This window comes from Cloeon dipterum, chromosome 3 (assembly GCF_949628265.1).
Source record: "Cloeon dipterum chromosome 3, ieCloDipt1.1, whole genome shotgun sequence".
Lineage (NCBI taxonomy): Eukaryota > Metazoa > Arthropoda > Insecta > Ephemeroptera > Baetidae > Cloeon > Cloeon dipterum.
This window is the reverse complement of record NC_088788.1, coordinates 14,340,993-14,355,686: the sequence shown is the minus strand read 5'-3', so window position 1 is coordinate 14,355,686 and position 14,694 is coordinate 14,340,993. Positions and strand designations below refer to the sequence as shown.

The window sequence follows — 14,694 nt, the reverse complement described above, 5'->3', positions numbered from 1 at the left end:
TTTGTCGCCGCAGCCACACTTTTTCGCAAGCACCGACCAACCCTCATCGCAGATCCGACCCAAATCATTACAAACTCTGGAAAGGAAATCGACACTGGAAAATAATATCTCTCAAAATTACTCATAATAAATTAAATAAATAAAATTATTCATAATACTCTGATGCAAAGAATCTTTTTCGACATTTTTCGTAGAAAGGTATTGATTGAGATTGCCATACCTTATTTTAGCATTAAGTACTGTGTGAAACAAAAAACAACGCAATTTGCACCCATTCAACATTGCTGGAAAAGCGTTTCGCGAAGAATGACCGGTCAGGGCCTTGGCGGTGCAGAAAGGGTGGTGGAGGCGGGCGGCGTCTGCTGCCTCCATGGCAACGCGGGCGGGCCAACAGGTGGGGTGACGTCACGTGCTCTTCGGGGGTATAAAGGGGGCAGTCGGGGGTTGCTTGTGGTGTCAGTGCGAGATGCATCGAGAAGCAGTGTTGTTGGCTGCGCTGCTTTTCGCCGGGGTACTTGCTAGCCCCGCGGCCTCTGAGCCCTCCAGGACCAAGAGAAGCATAGGTGAAGTATTCAAATCCGAATATCACTTCTGAGTTTGAATTATCTAGAGACTGTCACATTTGTCACGTCTTTAAAACTAGTAGAGGTCCAAGTAATTTTTAGCGCCACTTCACTCCTAATGTAACGTTTAAAACTCTTAGCTTATGAAGAAAAAAAAAGAAAATTGTCATGAACGTTTACCGCCATTATTTGTTGCTAAAAATTAACCCTGCAAATTTCTTTTTAAAGCATCGATGCCCGAGCTAGGGTCTTTGTTGTCCCCTGGCTTCGTTCAGCGGGTGCAGCAGGACAAGGAAGGCGACCAAGAAGAGGTTCAGGACAAGCGGCATTCGAAGCACCACCCATACAGCGAATATCTTTTTTGGCTGCGGTCTGGAGGTGAGAGAGATCAAAGCAACCGGCAGAAAATTTTACGTTTGAAAATTTTCACAATCGAGATTAAATGCACGGGATTTTACCCGTATGGAGTGATGAAGGGACAGAGAGCGCAGAAGGCCGGATATTGAGTTAGAGCGGTGCTAATTTGGCGCTTCCTTGCCCGACTTTTTCCTATGTAGGCTTGAACCAAATTAATTTCTAGAGCAGCCTATTGGAAGATATTTTTGCTCGTTTTAAAACAAGGCCAATTATCTGTCCCGCATCGCGCTCTCTAGGTATTCAAAATAAGAATTCCATAAACCAATTAATTATATTTTTCCATTGAAATCATTATTTTTTTCTATAATTGGTGCGATTGAAAGAAAATTGTTTCCCTTTTCTCTACACAATCAAGAGGGATTTCGCATGAGCTGCCGTTATGATACACCAATTAGCTAAAAACTTGAGACGGGGTGCTAACTCAATTATTTCTCAATCATATACATCCACAACATTATATGATACGCAGCATCTTTGTTATGAGCTGCCGCTCTCGAGTGGTGCGGATTTAACTCAATTAGCTGATGAGAAGCCCCAAAGAAAAATGCCCCCACGCATTTTACGTGAAATTTTTCTCTCTCTCTCTCTCTCCTTTTTTGTTCTGCTTTCTCTTGCAACGGTGGGCACAAAACACGCTGCTGCTCCGTCATTCCCATTCATCCCTGCTCTCGCCCCAGTGTATTGTGCCTGTGCAATCAATTTGCAGAATTAGCCGCAAATAATGGCCAGAGCGACGATTAGGCCTCGATTTGTCCTCACTTAACCACGACTGAGTTTAAAAATATCCACACTTCAACCCAGGGATTAGGCTCACCACCAATGTCAGTCTGAAAAGCAAATTACTAAAATGCTGATTTATTCCTGTTTGATTTTTAGCAAAAATTTACGGTTTACAAAATAGTGGATAACATTATATTTTTATATTTCAAGCAACAATAGGGAGCGTAAAATGATAAAAAATACTGCCTGATTTTGTGGCTTGAGACAAAACAGCCCATATGATTTTTTCACATTTGATAATATGAGAATGTTTATTATTTTTTGTAATAATAATTGTGCTTAGGAAAATTAACAATTAGTTCACTATAAAATACACAGCAGAAACAGTAGCTTTTCTAGACCCTAAAGTAACTTAATAAGTTTCTATCTTTAACAAAAATCAAATAATGCAGTTAAAAAAATTAAGGCTCTCAGAGTTTTTAAAATCCACCAAACCTCATTTCCAGAATGCCCAGATTCGGAAGAAGGCAGTCCAGGGTTCTTCTGTCCAACTCCAGACACGAACGGCCAGTGGCGGTGCGTGACCGAATTCCAATTGTGCGACCACATGCGCGACTGCCCGAACGGCGAGGACGAACTTCCAACCCACTGTCTCTTCTACAGTGTGGTAAATACCTACATTATCTCGTTTGGTAATTTCATTTTGCTTGCTCCAAGTTAAAAATATTGTTTCATTACTTTCCGCACAAATTTTTGCAATGAAGTGAAAAAATACTTCTCTATGGGCTAACCCTCGTTGCAGATCCAAACTCATTTCTCGAAGCTGACTAAGAGTTTGTTGCTGCGACCCATCCTCAGCAAACACAACCACGTATGATAAACTCGGACGCGGCCCTACACCCCATGCCATTTTATTTCCTGAGTTACGGCTGCTCGTTGAGTTGATTCCGCGCCCAACCCACCCTGCGGAGCCGATCTGGCAGCTCCCCAGCCTGGAATGGTCGCAAATTCTGAGCCTTAAAAAGGAATCAACCCTTGGCGTGCTTGTCACATCATTCCTTTGACCTCGCTTACGTTTTGCTGTGTGCTACGGTTAGTCACTCATTGAAACCTATTCCATCAAGGTGCAAATAAAAAAGTCTTTATTTGATTCGCTACAACATACGGCGTCTCATTTCCAAACATTACGTTCTCCCTCTAATACCAACAAAAGAAATGCGTTCTTAAAGTAGTTATTATAACAACTATATTAATTTTTCAATCAACCATTTACAGAACGCAAAACGTGTCATTCAACATTAAGCTGCACTAACAAGAAGTTATCGATTTAATTGTGATTGTGCTGGAAAATAACTCTCTACACATAAGTTAACACATATAATGTGATCCATTCAAAACTGGAGGAAACTTTGACAATTGCACTAAAACTTGCTAAATTCAAACAAAGAAAACAACATTAAATAGTATAATTGAAATGTGATAAATGGAGGCGAACCTATTTTTAAATCTTCACAACATGTTACATAAAAATCCCGTCTACCCTTCAAATTTGATAAAAGTTTGAAAGCAGCTGACTAGGGGTTGGTCCCGGTTGTGTCTCACTTTGCACGCGGCTTGTACTTTGGGCCGCCGTGCTTTTCCCATTCGCGGTTAAACTCGTGCTCGAGAATTTCAGCGCCACGCTTGCGAGTCAAGCCAGTTTCATCCAAGCTCAGCTCGCACATCTGCATGTCGTCCACTCCTGAACAAAGCAAATTGGTTTCCACATTTAAAATGTTATCCGCACTCAGGACTAAAGTTTAATAAATTAAGTTATATGATGAGATAAGCAGGAAAATGAACACTTGTGTTTCAAAAGTGCAACTAATGAAAAGTAGGATTAAGATAATGAAAATTCTGTACTCACCAGCAGTGAGGAGGATGGCCTGCTTTTCAGGGTGGAGCTCCATCTGCCTAGCAACGTACTGTCCATCAAAGTGGGCATACCACCAGCCTCTCTTGTTGTTTTGGTCGTTGACGCCACCAGTTCCAGGACGAATGAACGGAATGCGGAAATAACGATGTTGCTCTGTGATGATTGGAACTTTGGAATTGTTGTTGACGTGTACCAAAGGCTTGCTAGCTGCAATTCGTAAGAGGGAAACACATTGAGCACACACTAAACTCAGTAAAATTAATTTATAGGCCTAGTTTTATTTGAATAGGCGACTTCATCGAGTATGAACAGACAAATTTAAACAATTCAGAAATTAGGTTTAAAATAAAAAATCTTAAAGAGAAAAAATGCAGCTTACCTTGCTCCATGATTGATCGTGGCGCTCTCTCGTTTTCATCCATGGTGGATCGCCTCTTGTTCTTGGCCTTCCAGGCGTGGTACACCTTCAGGCGGCGGTGGAACTCAATTCTGCAAGCCTAAATTGAAAAATAGAAGCAAAAATCGGGTAAAACAGTCACTAATACAGCTATAACACGTCCTTAAAAATTAAGTTTCATATTAAACCGACCTCCAGAAGCTCAATGTCGCATGAAGTGTTGATCGTGTCCCTGAGCTCCGAATACTTCCACTTGGAAAGGTCGTACTTGCCCTTGCTGGCTGCCTGCTGCGCTCGCACATTCTCAGACCTGTCATACCAGCATTATTAATCTGAATAATGTGTGAAATATTTTGTGTTAAGCATTTCACCAACAGCGTTAAACATGAGCGAGCACACTATTTACAGACTGGAGCTACGAAATGTTCATAATGTTGACTTTTACCTGTTGAGCCGATAGTTGTTGGGACTCTTGGATTCCGCCACCCTGCTGAGGCTGTGGACAGACATTGAGGCGACCGCACAGTCAGAGACAACAAGCACATTCACGGTGAACAAAAGCAAGGTATTGAAGCGGAAAATCAAATGTCGCGTCTGCTTCTTTCCATCGGTATTTTAGTATTGTTCCCATGTGTGTAATACCCAATGAATTGTATTAATTACATAGTGCATTTTGTGCCCTTGAAACCCCTCCTTGTTGGTATTGGTAGAGAAAATGTATGTACATTGATTGGTACGAAAACATTTGAAGTGTGAAAGTTGTTTGGACACTTGCCTCCGCACTGGTGTTATGTCCTCGACCTGGCTGTGCGTTTCTTGTGCCAGCCGTAAAGCCAACTCGTGGTCTCTTCTCTCTTGCTCTATTTGCTCCCTGTACTTGGAGTTCTCTTTCTCCATCTCAGCCTGACGTTAAAATAAGTACAAGTTCAAATTCTCTTTTCAGATTATTGCAATCAGTCTGATTAAGAGCCACAAAAAATTGATAAGCATTAACTTGACTTAATAAGTGGCAAAAAATAGTGGAGCACCAAATTACCTGGAGTTTCTCTGCCAGTATCTTATCCGCCAACTCAAGCTTCTTTCTTTCCTCCTCTTCAATTTTCCTTCTGGCTTCCATCTCTGATTTCCTGTGCAATTGGTCAAGTTTAAATAAGGAGTTTCTGAGAATTGATAAAAAAATATTAATATTTTGTGACACCAAGGTCAATATTATGATTTTGATTTGTGATGAATTCTATTAGGCTAAAGCAATGTTCAATGGCATCTGGAGGGGATAGGCATGCATGTACTCGATTTGTTTCTGTTGGATATTACTATTTTTTCTGTGTCAATCAGATGTATTGTTATGAACCCCAAGATATTTGTAAAAATGTATATTTTGTGGTGAATGGTAAAAAGTATCATATTTTGAAATGTTTAACAAAAACAAAACTAGTTTAACAGAAGCAGCAAAAAGAGTTGTAAAAATCGATACGGACGATTGCAAGCTTATTATTGAACGGATAATTGCGTTTAATAAATTATTCATTCAATATAAAAATTTTAACCTACTTTTAAACTACTAGATGTTTAAAATACAAAAGAAAGGAATTTTCTTCAATTATACGTGATAAAACAAAGAATCAGTGTGAAAATTGAAATTTTAAACACCGGCCTTGCTTACTTTTTCCTTGTCTCCTCTTCTTCTTTCTTTTTGCGCTCCTCCTCATCCTTTCGCTTTCTCTCCCTTTCCATTTCCTCCTGCAGCTTGCGGATACGTTCCTGCTCCTCAGCAATTTTCTGCGCTTCCACTCTTTTTTGCACAGAGGCCATGCAAGTGTTGGCCTGATTCATCAGCTGGGTATGCAGCAGGCTCACTTCTGACGGCTTAATCTTTGGATTGGACTACAAAACAGATAATGTCAATCCAATAAAAATTGAAGGACAGACACATAATTGGTATTTAAAATCGAACCTTGATTCTTTGGATGGCAGCATCCATGTCCTTCTTCAGCTTGGTCACTTCTGCCGCACTGGAATCTTTGTCCTTCTTCATCTGGCTGATGCACTGCTCCATTCTAGTCAGCATCGAGCTAAGGCTCTTGATCTTGCTGATGCCGCGGTACCTGGGCTGGTGCTGCTTCTTGCACAGGTGCATCCGCACGGTCTTCTGGATCACCACCAGGTTCTTGGCGCGGTAGACGATTTTGTTCTTAACTACATTGAAAATTAGAACACCATAAATTCTGCGAAAGTTTGTTATCTCACGTTTGATGACGCAGAGAGCACCATATTGGGCCTTCTTCCAGCGCGACATGATCAGCCACTTCTGCACCTTGGCAACCAAATTGGCCAGGTTCTCAGGGTCTGACTTCATGATTTCGTCAAACTCGGCGAATTTTCCTGGTCTGAAGAACACTTTGGTCAAGCCAAATCGGAAGTCATTCTCATTAAGTCCCAGAGCTTGAAACAGGGCCTAAAAATATTTCGAGTAAAAAAGGAGGTTTAATAAATATTGACTTTCACCTTGCAGAACATCCTAGCATCTAGTCTAGCCAGCTTGGGTGGCAGATAGTTCTTGTACATATTGTACAGCTCAGAGAAAGGCGCTCTTGAGGGGAAGCCTTGCTGCATCAGCTCCAGAACTGAAGTCATGCCGGAGCACTGCAGTTGAGAGAGAATTGAGCCGCCCTCAAACTGATGGTCAACCATTCTTATATTAGGCTTGATGCACCTGATGAAGTTGGTACCCTGAGGGAAAGTGATTATTCAGTTATTTTAAAGAATAATAAGCCTTTTAGCAAGAATTACAGTGCTTCGGAGCTTTTCCATCAGTTCCTCAAGCTGAGTCTTGAATTTGGAGCCAACACTGATGAAGGTGAGTTTTCCCTTCTGCTGTGAGGCGTTTGAGAAGAGCACTTGTACGAAAGGATTCTGGCTTTCTTGCACCAAACCTTCTAGAGAGGCGTGCAGAGCATCGTTATTCTTCTCAATGAATTGGCTTGTGTGGTAGCAGACAGCACCGGCAAAGTGGCGCACAAGGAAACCTTCATCATCACGCACTTCCCTGTGGTCTCTGCAATTAATAGGTTGAAATAACCCTGCCTTTAGTTTGCAATGAATTTTCTAGGATACCTGAGTTTTGATGCGCGAGGAAGAGCAAGTCGGAAGTGTCCACCAAGTCTTGAGTGAACTTCAGTGGTGAAATGAGCTCCACTGGACTTTGGCAACTTTGACTCTTCGTCCAAAAGACTGAAGATGCCGTTGCCCCTTGCCTCAATCAAATCTAAATCAAAATTAATTTTAATTAAAATACATCAGAACAAATCCTTAAAAGCTCATTAAAATATACCAATGCAGTCCTGGTTGTCAACAAACTCGATTTTCTTGACGTTGAGCCCCTCCTTTTCATACAAGGTCTGTTCTTCCTTCAGAATCCTCTGATTGAAAAACTGCTGGAGCTTTTCATTGCAGTAGTTGATGCAGAACTGCTCAAAACTATTGACAGTGAAATACTCTGCGGAAAAGACAAATATAAAATCACGTCAACATTTAATAAATTATCTCTTATTTCTGACCGAATCCAGCAATGTCAAGTACTCCAATGTAATGGCTGGAGGTTTTGAAAGGAATGCTCCTGTTGATCCTGCCAACAATGTAGTCAAAGAGGCGGCTGTAGAGCGCCTTCGCCAGGGCATCCCTAGCGTTGTTTGCCTCGTACACCTTCAGAGGCACCCTGAGCACATTAACAATTTTATTTTTTTTCTGACACGGAAAAATATGTTACATTACATGATAACGGTGCCCTTGAGACCGCCTCTGCTGGTCTGCATGACTTTGGAGATGAGGGCCTGACGCAACTCTTCTTTGTCAGCGCCTATCAGGCCAGCAGCCAAATTAAGAGCTTTCTCTGATGAGGCACACACTCTGCAACCACCTACAACAAACAGATATTAGTTGGTTTAAAAATTTTAAGCCCGCCTAATTTGAAATGCTATACCCTTTGTGTCCTCGGGATTTTCTTCAAAGGAAATATTTCCCAAGTGAAGAACTGCAGCGACTGTGGAGTAAATGGAAAACCTTTCCTGCTCCTGAAGTCCCAGTCTGGTCAATGCCTGCGAACAGCATTAAATCTTAATAATTCCCAATCGACTATGCGTTGGAGGAAAACTTACTTTGTCCATCTCAACAAAGTCATTGCAGTCATCCAACATGGGATCTCTTAGGCCACCTTTGGCCTGGTGTGCTTTACTTAGCTGGCTGCTGTTCAGCTTGCTATTGTTGCTCACAAAGTACTGAGTGCAACCATTCTTCAAATACTATAACATACAGTAAAGTCCCGTTAAAATTTAAAAAACGTATTCCCGCAAGAGCAGACTCACGTGAAAGTCATCTGGTTTCGTGAGTTGGAGCTGCTGCCTCAGTTTTTCAGGTGCTCCAGCACACAGCTGATAGAAGACATGGTAGTTCCGCTCCTCGGGTCCTTGCATACAGATTCTTGACTTTTCAAGCAGGTAGTGGGAAATGAAACCTCCGACCACTTGGTGTTTGGAATCAAAGTGCACTTCAATGAACTTGCCAAACCGACTGCTGTTGTTGTTCCTGGTGGTTTTGGCGTTTCCAAAGGCCTCCAGCACAGGATTGGCTAGAATGTAATTTAAAATTAGTAAGAATAATTTGGCGAAAAATAAAACTGCTGACCATCCAGAATTTTTTGCTCAATTGGCCCCGCTGAGGAGCCCCAGTGGTCGCACATGTATCTGAGGAGGTACTTTGTTGACTCAGTCTTTCCAGCTCCAGACTCGCCCGAAACGATGATGGACTGCGATTGCTTCAACACTCTCATATCGCGGAAAGCTTTGTCAGCTGTGCAAGAGGCTTGTAAGATATTTTCATGACAGAGGATTGAAAACTAGAGCGTACCAATCGCAAAAACGTGGGGCGGCATGGTGCCCAGAGATTTCCCCTTGTACTTTTTGATGGTTTCACTGGAGTAGAGGCCCTTCAGCTCAGTGTACGGATTTACAGCGATCAGGATGTTAGCGACGTAAGTCTTAAATTGTCACGCACTGGTTAGGATGAGACGATTAAAAGTTACAACTTACATAGATCTTATCTTTGCTGTAGCGCAATTTAATGTTATGCAGTAGTGTCGCTTCGTTTAAGTACATCAAACCACCTGGAATGCAAAAATTATAGAACAAGAGGACAGGGATAAAAAATAGAGGGTCATTTGGCCAGAGCCTCAAATTTGTTTGTTATCCCAGTGGAATATTTTAGGAATTTTCTGGAAGAATCAACCCATTATAAATTCAACAGGAGGATTGATTAAATATTTTAAGTTAAGAGTTTAATAATTAAAAAAATCATCAATATAATTTAGTGATTGATGGAAAACTCACAGTTGTCATCCACTTCTTTGTTTTCATCCTCCTCAGCGGGGTAGACGCGGTCTAGGCCGCAAACAAAGGGTTTCCGGGATCGATCAAATGCCTGCACGGTGCATTCGTCGAGACCCAAGTCGACGATGCACCCCATGATGAAGCCATGCTCAGGGTCAGGCACCCACACCTTCTGCCGCTGGAACATCCCTGGGGACGAGAAAATCGGCCTTGAAAATCGGCACCAGGTTTCCAAAGCGACTGCTTTCTCGACAGGCACTTTGGCTTTTCGCTCTTACAGCAGGTGATAAGATAAGTTTTGGAAATGAGCTCATCAGTTGCGATAAGGGCAATGGGGCATTTGAGTTGACGTGGTGCTGCAGTATTTTTTTCACAGCTGAACATTAAATACTAACAATAATTCTAAAATAGTAAATTGCATTAAAAGCAATGAAATAAAGTGCAACAAGTTTTTCGACATGCTAACCAACAATTAAAAATTTGGAGCACGCGACTGACAAGTTCCTTTGCGTGTACGTTTAAAGCGATTTGTCAACCAGTAATTTGCGGCCTGATTATAGCAAGAGCGCGTCACTCATTAGCACAAAACGGCATTTTCGCTTTCGAAACCGATTCTTCTTTTGTGCTCTGTCGGGAACACGACTGACTCGCAGGCGTGCGCTGGAGAATTTCAAGAAAAGCGTGATCCGCGCTCTGCGCAGGGTTGAAAAGCGAATGAACCGCAGCGTAACAGTTATTTTCAATTCTTGCTCACGTAACACCGCAGCTATAATCAGGTTAAAAAGTTGTGCGGCTTCTTCTGCTTTGAGACACGCGAGCAGTGTTGTACGAAATCAGAGGAACGAGCGAGTATGTGAAAACAATATTTTGCGGGACAAATCGATGGCTGTAATCGGAAACAATAATAGCGAGTCTTAATTTCGATTTAGGGATCATAAACAAGTCAGTGACTCATCAGAGCCTAAAAAGGGCCCGCGCACAAACTGACGGTTTTGCGGAGGAGTTGCAGCCGAGTTTTCGCATCAAGTCCAGCAGGATCGATTTCATTGGCGTTGCTGAAAAATACTTTTCATGCTCTGCAGAGTGACGGTTTAAATTTTTGAATGTAAACGGTGGAGCTTCAATGAGAGGAGACTAATAAGAAGCAGAAATTTCATCGCCAAAGCAAGCGTGTATCCTGCGCTGGAGAAAAACAGAAGCATCGTTTGGAACCAAATCACATTATTATCTTAATAAACGGTATAAATTATGCTTGAGCCCCTTAATTTCCTTTGAAAAGCGAAAATGGCAATTATCGTTAGCCTGCATCTGAGTGAGATGCACCTGATACACTATTTAACTCAGAGAGAAGAAAGTGATACATCAGATTCTCCCAGAGGAAACCGCAATAAATGATTTCTCGCCGGCATTAGCCGCAGCGAGGCAACAAAATAGAAACCGCGATATTGGCAGGCGTATCTTCCACGCATTAGAAATTCTACAAATTCGAGCAGAGATAAAGCATTAAGGAATTCGGTTACGTCGAATTGGGAGTTAGGAAATAGTAACGAAATGATGCCTCGTGTGCTTTAAAAATGATGTATGGCCGGTGCGTTTGAATAAGCGGCTTGACACTCGTTTCAATTTAATTGCTGATATCGGCACTGTTTATCTCAAGATTAATTGGAATGCTGCTGTCACTCGACCAATAAACTGACGCACTCATGAAGAGCTACACTATGATTGCAAAAAGCAGCAAAACTTACAACACTTCTGATCAGGCTTGTACTTAAGTTCAATTAGCAAACGTTTCTGATAACCAAGGTGGTTATCCCTGAGGTGTACTATTTGTTGATTTGATTGCTCTCTTAAAGTCCTAACTTCATGCATTCACAAAATGCAAATGGGGAAACTGATAAAAGAAAATATTGATTTTAACAGGAGAAGAGGATAACTGATATTAAAGATTAGCAACAAGTGGTTGATCAATATTCAATAGAAGAATATTTAGAAACTATATTTTCAATTATGAATATAATGTTTTTGAGCAGTTCTTTAAAATTAAGTAAAAAAGATAACTTCTTTTAATAAAGTGATAGCAACGGTTATTTTTCTTGCAACCACAGGTACTTTCGCCGCAATATCCAAATTAATCTGGAAACTTCTGCTCGTGTCTCAAACATTCGCAAGCTCGTAGGAGCGAAAGGAAATTATAGTGCAGCTAATTTTCACTTAATCTCATTTCATGCACGTCAATTGTGTTAAAATGAAACATGCGAAGTGTAACTGAAATACATACGGGCCGATGATAAAAGTTGCGACAAATTCAAATGTGTGCCGACAAGCGGCGTAATTGCACCTTTGAATAATGCCTTTTCCCAGCGACCGCGGCGCGGAGAAAAAGTAGCGTCAGCAATAAAAGAGCGTTGTTCATTTCGTTCGAATGTGTTCCGTGTAAATGAGGCCGTTACTTTTTTCGCTCCCGAGTGAATGAACATCGTAGGAAGAACAAAATCGTCATTACCTTTTCCGTACGGAGTCACAATCACGCATGATGAGGCAGCAGCAATTCACAACAAACGCGCGAACGTAACGGAAACCATGCATCCAGACCAAAATAGCTAGCACGATTTTTGAGACAGTTAAATTATTGCGTAATTTGTGATTTGATTTTGTTCAAACACTGGACTGCGAAGAATGCGCATTTACATCCAGAGTCCGTCTGCTTTCGGTCGGAGGAGAGGAAAAAGTAAAAAGCAGCAGATTGATGTGCTTGGATTGTTTTCGTGGCCAACTCAGCGTGCAAATTTTTCATTCCCGCTGTTGCTGCGTCGAGCAGAGAAAGTGAGCTGCACTAATTTTATTTTTTGGCTTGACGTCTCCTGGGACGATGCCCCACAGGAAAACCGCACCGAAGAAAATACAGCTAAAAAGAAAAACCTTTTGTCAGCAAAATCAAGCAAAACGCTGATCAACACTGTGACTGCGCCTTGTGCTTTAAATTCTCTATATTCACGCAGGCCGAAAACTCGGATTGAAATTTTCTGAGAAATCATTAGTCGCAGAAAATTAGAGCTCGATGAAGTGCAAACCATAACAATCCATATTATTATTATTTGAAACGGCTTTTGTTCAAATTTGTGAAGGAGGTATATCCGTTGGAGTTTGAGCAAGTTGCTGATGTCGCGAGCTATTGAATCAAAACAAAATCTTATGCCGCAGCAGATGCAGAGGGAGATTTCAAGAGCATAAATATAGTCCCATTATTTTAGTAAATTTAAATTCCAAATTTGTATAAAACAGCCTGTTAGGCACACTCAAATGCAAACAAATCAATAACTAATTCCCCGAAGCTTGAAAATAATTATGTATTTAGCTTATGGCAGTGGGAAAGCATAAATATTTGTCCGATACTGCAAAGAAGAAAACAAAAAAGTTAAGTACAAGGGCAAGGAACCGATAAGTTCTATTTAGGTAGCACACTAAGCATGTTTTGTTGTTTTGTTTACAATTTTGAACTTCCAGCGTTGGTTGTAACGCGAATTCGGTTCGCTGACTAAATTTCAGAACAAGACCCTAGGTTCATTAGCCCGCGAACCGCATTGACAATGAGCTTGCTCTGTATTCCGAAATCAGTGTCATTTTACAGCCACCCAACCGACTTTTTTTAGGTGGTCAGGGTCGGCTTGAGCGGTCAGGGCTGGCCGTTGCGGGGGCGTGGAGCGGAAACGGCTGCGAGACAGGAAGCCGATTTTCATTAAAACCCGCGACATTCCGCCCCTGGTGCGAGCAAACTTTGAATTTCACGCGAGCAGATGACGAAATGCAGAGCGCGCGAGTCCGGCTGAAAAGTGCATTCGGCCGCGAATCAGGTTTCGGAAGAGGCAGGTCAATGTTCATTACTCGTCCCCTGCAACTACATAACGGGTTGCATCTTTTTCTCAAATCGCTTCCGCGTTTTCTTCCAGTTTCGTAACTTGTATAATGCACGAGGCAACGAGGCAAGGGGCAGCTGTTGCATTTAGATTCGGTTCTCATTATTCATTCGATGCGTGCTCGCGATAATTGCACTCTTCTCGTCTCTAGTCTCATTTGTCCGCGCGTGTTCACTCAATCGGAAATTTAGTGCACGCATAATTGAAGAAGGGGGTCTTTCTCAAAGCGGTAAAATATGCCGAAAAGCTTAGGATTAATTTATGAGCAGAAAGTCCTAGAGATGTGCATAAGAGTGGAAATAAAAAATTTGGGGCTTGCTAATCGCCCTGGGAAAATATCTTAAAATAGTTCTATAGGACTATAAATCAGGTAATAACATAAGAAAAACTTGTTTTGCTTAAATTTAAAAATAAAGGATAAATTTAAAAAAACGTTTTTACATTTTAGCAGTATACAGAGTAATAGGTTTTTTAATTATAATGTAATATGACTGAAAAACAATAATTAATACCTGTTAATCTATTAAAAAATTTATAATATTTTCCCGTAAAACCAAAAGATATTTTTTCCAAAAGAGAGCATCGACATCGACAAAAATAATACCTTCAAACTATTATTTTAACTTCTTTTTAAATCATCACGTTTCGTAATTTCAAAATATAATATATGCTCTCATGCTGCAAAATATTCGTGTGACTCACTTCCCTTCCAGCCGAGCGAAACCCTGGAGGAAAAAGCTGAAAAAGCGGCCTCGCGTCAGGTGAATCAGCTGGCGGCGCAGCAAAGCAAACAAAGCGCGAGCGGAAAGTGGTGAACAACCCTCTCGCGTAATTTTCTTCGGCCAGGAACGAAAGTCAACGGTACAACACTAAACTTTGCGTGGCGACGGAACTCACCGGCAGTGGAAAATGCGGAAAACGCGCTTTCCTCGCAGCTTTTCCGTCGAAAACAGATTTGGCCGAGTGGGCGCGAAGCGAGTGCAGGCTGGCGCGGAAGGTGCTCTCCTCTCGTCCTCTCCTCGCACGACTCACTCGCACTCGCTGTCCGTGCTGGCTGGCGGCCGGCAACGCCGCTCCACTCGCTCGGCTGGCTGGAAGTTCCCTCCCCGCCCGCGGCCCCCTCTGCTTAGCTCCAGCGCTCGCCGACGCACGGTTGCAATTTGTTACGTTCAGCGGCCTACTCTTTTGATGCAGATCAAAATTGCTCATTTTGTTTAAATTGAAAATTTTCCTTTTTTAATCTTTAACAACACACGGTCAGTAGTTGAAAACATTTTTAATGATTTTCTCTCTGTAATTTTAACTAAAATTTAAAATTGATTAAGATTTAACGACATTTTATTTCAATGAAATTATCAATGTAATTGATTTTGAATGAGACTTCGAA

The 14,694-nt window shown here is 41.6% G+C and overlaps 2 protein-coding genes across 4 annotated transcripts; one reads left to right on the top strand and one right to left on the bottom strand.

Moving 5' to 3' along the window:
• Positions 1–442: 442 nt before the first annotated feature.
• LOC135938941 (uncharacterized) lies at positions 443–2,860 on the top strand. Its single transcript, XM_065483008.1, has 4 exons — positions 443–563; positions 792–941; positions 2,207–2,367; positions 2,503–2,860. The coding sequence occupies exons 1-4, from the start codon at positions 467–469 to the stop codon at positions 2,575–2,577; spliced, it is 483 nt and encodes a 160-aa protein (XP_065339080.1). The 5' UTR covers positions 443–466; the 3' UTR covers positions 2,578–2,860.
• jar (Myosin heavy chain 95F jaguar) lies at positions 2,820–14,363 on the bottom strand. Of its 3 annotated transcripts, none has more exons than XM_065483005.1 (24): positions 14,205–14,363; positions 9,394–9,582; positions 9,097–9,170; positions 8,915–9,044; positions 8,693–8,857; positions 8,374–8,636; positions 8,167–8,310; positions 7,992–8,106; positions 7,784–7,928; positions 7,570–7,727; positions 7,344–7,508; positions 7,127–7,277; positions 6,803–7,067; positions 6,518–6,742; positions 6,260–6,467; positions 5,967–6,208; positions 5,676–5,896; positions 5,049–5,172; positions 4,788–4,915; positions 4,458–4,508; positions 4,205–4,322; positions 3,995–4,112; positions 3,607–3,822; positions 2,820–3,441 (listed from the first exon to the last, which is right to left on the bottom strand). In XM_065483005.1, the coding sequence occupies exons 2-24, from the start codon at positions 9,578–9,580 to the stop codon at positions 3,299–3,301; spliced, it is 3,756 nt and encodes a 1,251-aa protein (XP_065339077.1). In that variant the 5' UTR covers positions 9,581–9,582; positions 14,205–14,363; the 3' UTR covers positions 2,820–3,298. The 3 variants fall into 3 exon arrangements, with proteins under 3 accessions (XP_065339077.1, XP_065339078.1, XP_065339079.1); XM_065483006.1 differs by having other exon boundaries at positions 5,049–5,139; XM_065483007.1 differs by lacking the exon at positions 4,458–4,508 and having other exon boundaries at positions 5,049–5,139.
• Between the last annotated feature and the right edge of the window lie 331 nt (positions 14,364–14,694).

What these genes read in the sequence shown, in the direction of transcription:
- jar (XM_065483005.1), bottom strand. Translation starts at nt 9,580, where the DNA reads ATGTTCCAGCGGCAGAAGGTGTGGGTGCCTGACCCTGAGCATGGCTTC. An exon ending in AAATCCCGAGGACACAAAGG is followed by an intron (nt 7,929 to 7,991) that starts GTATAGCATTTC and finishes TGTTTGTTGTAG; the next exon opens with GTGGTTGCAGAGTGTGTGCC. An exon ending in ACTTGACATTGCTGGATTCG is followed by an intron (nt 7,509 to 7,569) that starts GTCAGAAATAAG and finishes TCTTTTCCGCAG; the next exon opens with AGTATTTCACTGTCAATAGT.
- LOC135938941 (XM_065483008.1), top strand. Translation starts at nt 467, where the DNA reads ATGCATCGAGAAGCAGTGTTGTTGGCTGCGCTGCTTTTCGCCGGGGTA. An exon ending in TTTTTGGCTGCGGTCTGGAG is followed by an intron (nt 942 to 2,206) that starts GTGAGAGAGATC and finishes CCTCATTTCCAG; the next exon opens with AATGCCCAGATTCGGAAGAA. An exon ending in ACTGTCTCTTCTACAGTGTG is followed by an intron (nt 2,368 to 2,502) that starts GTAAATACCTAC and finishes CCCTCGTTGCAG; the next exon opens with ATCCAAACTCATTTCTCGAA.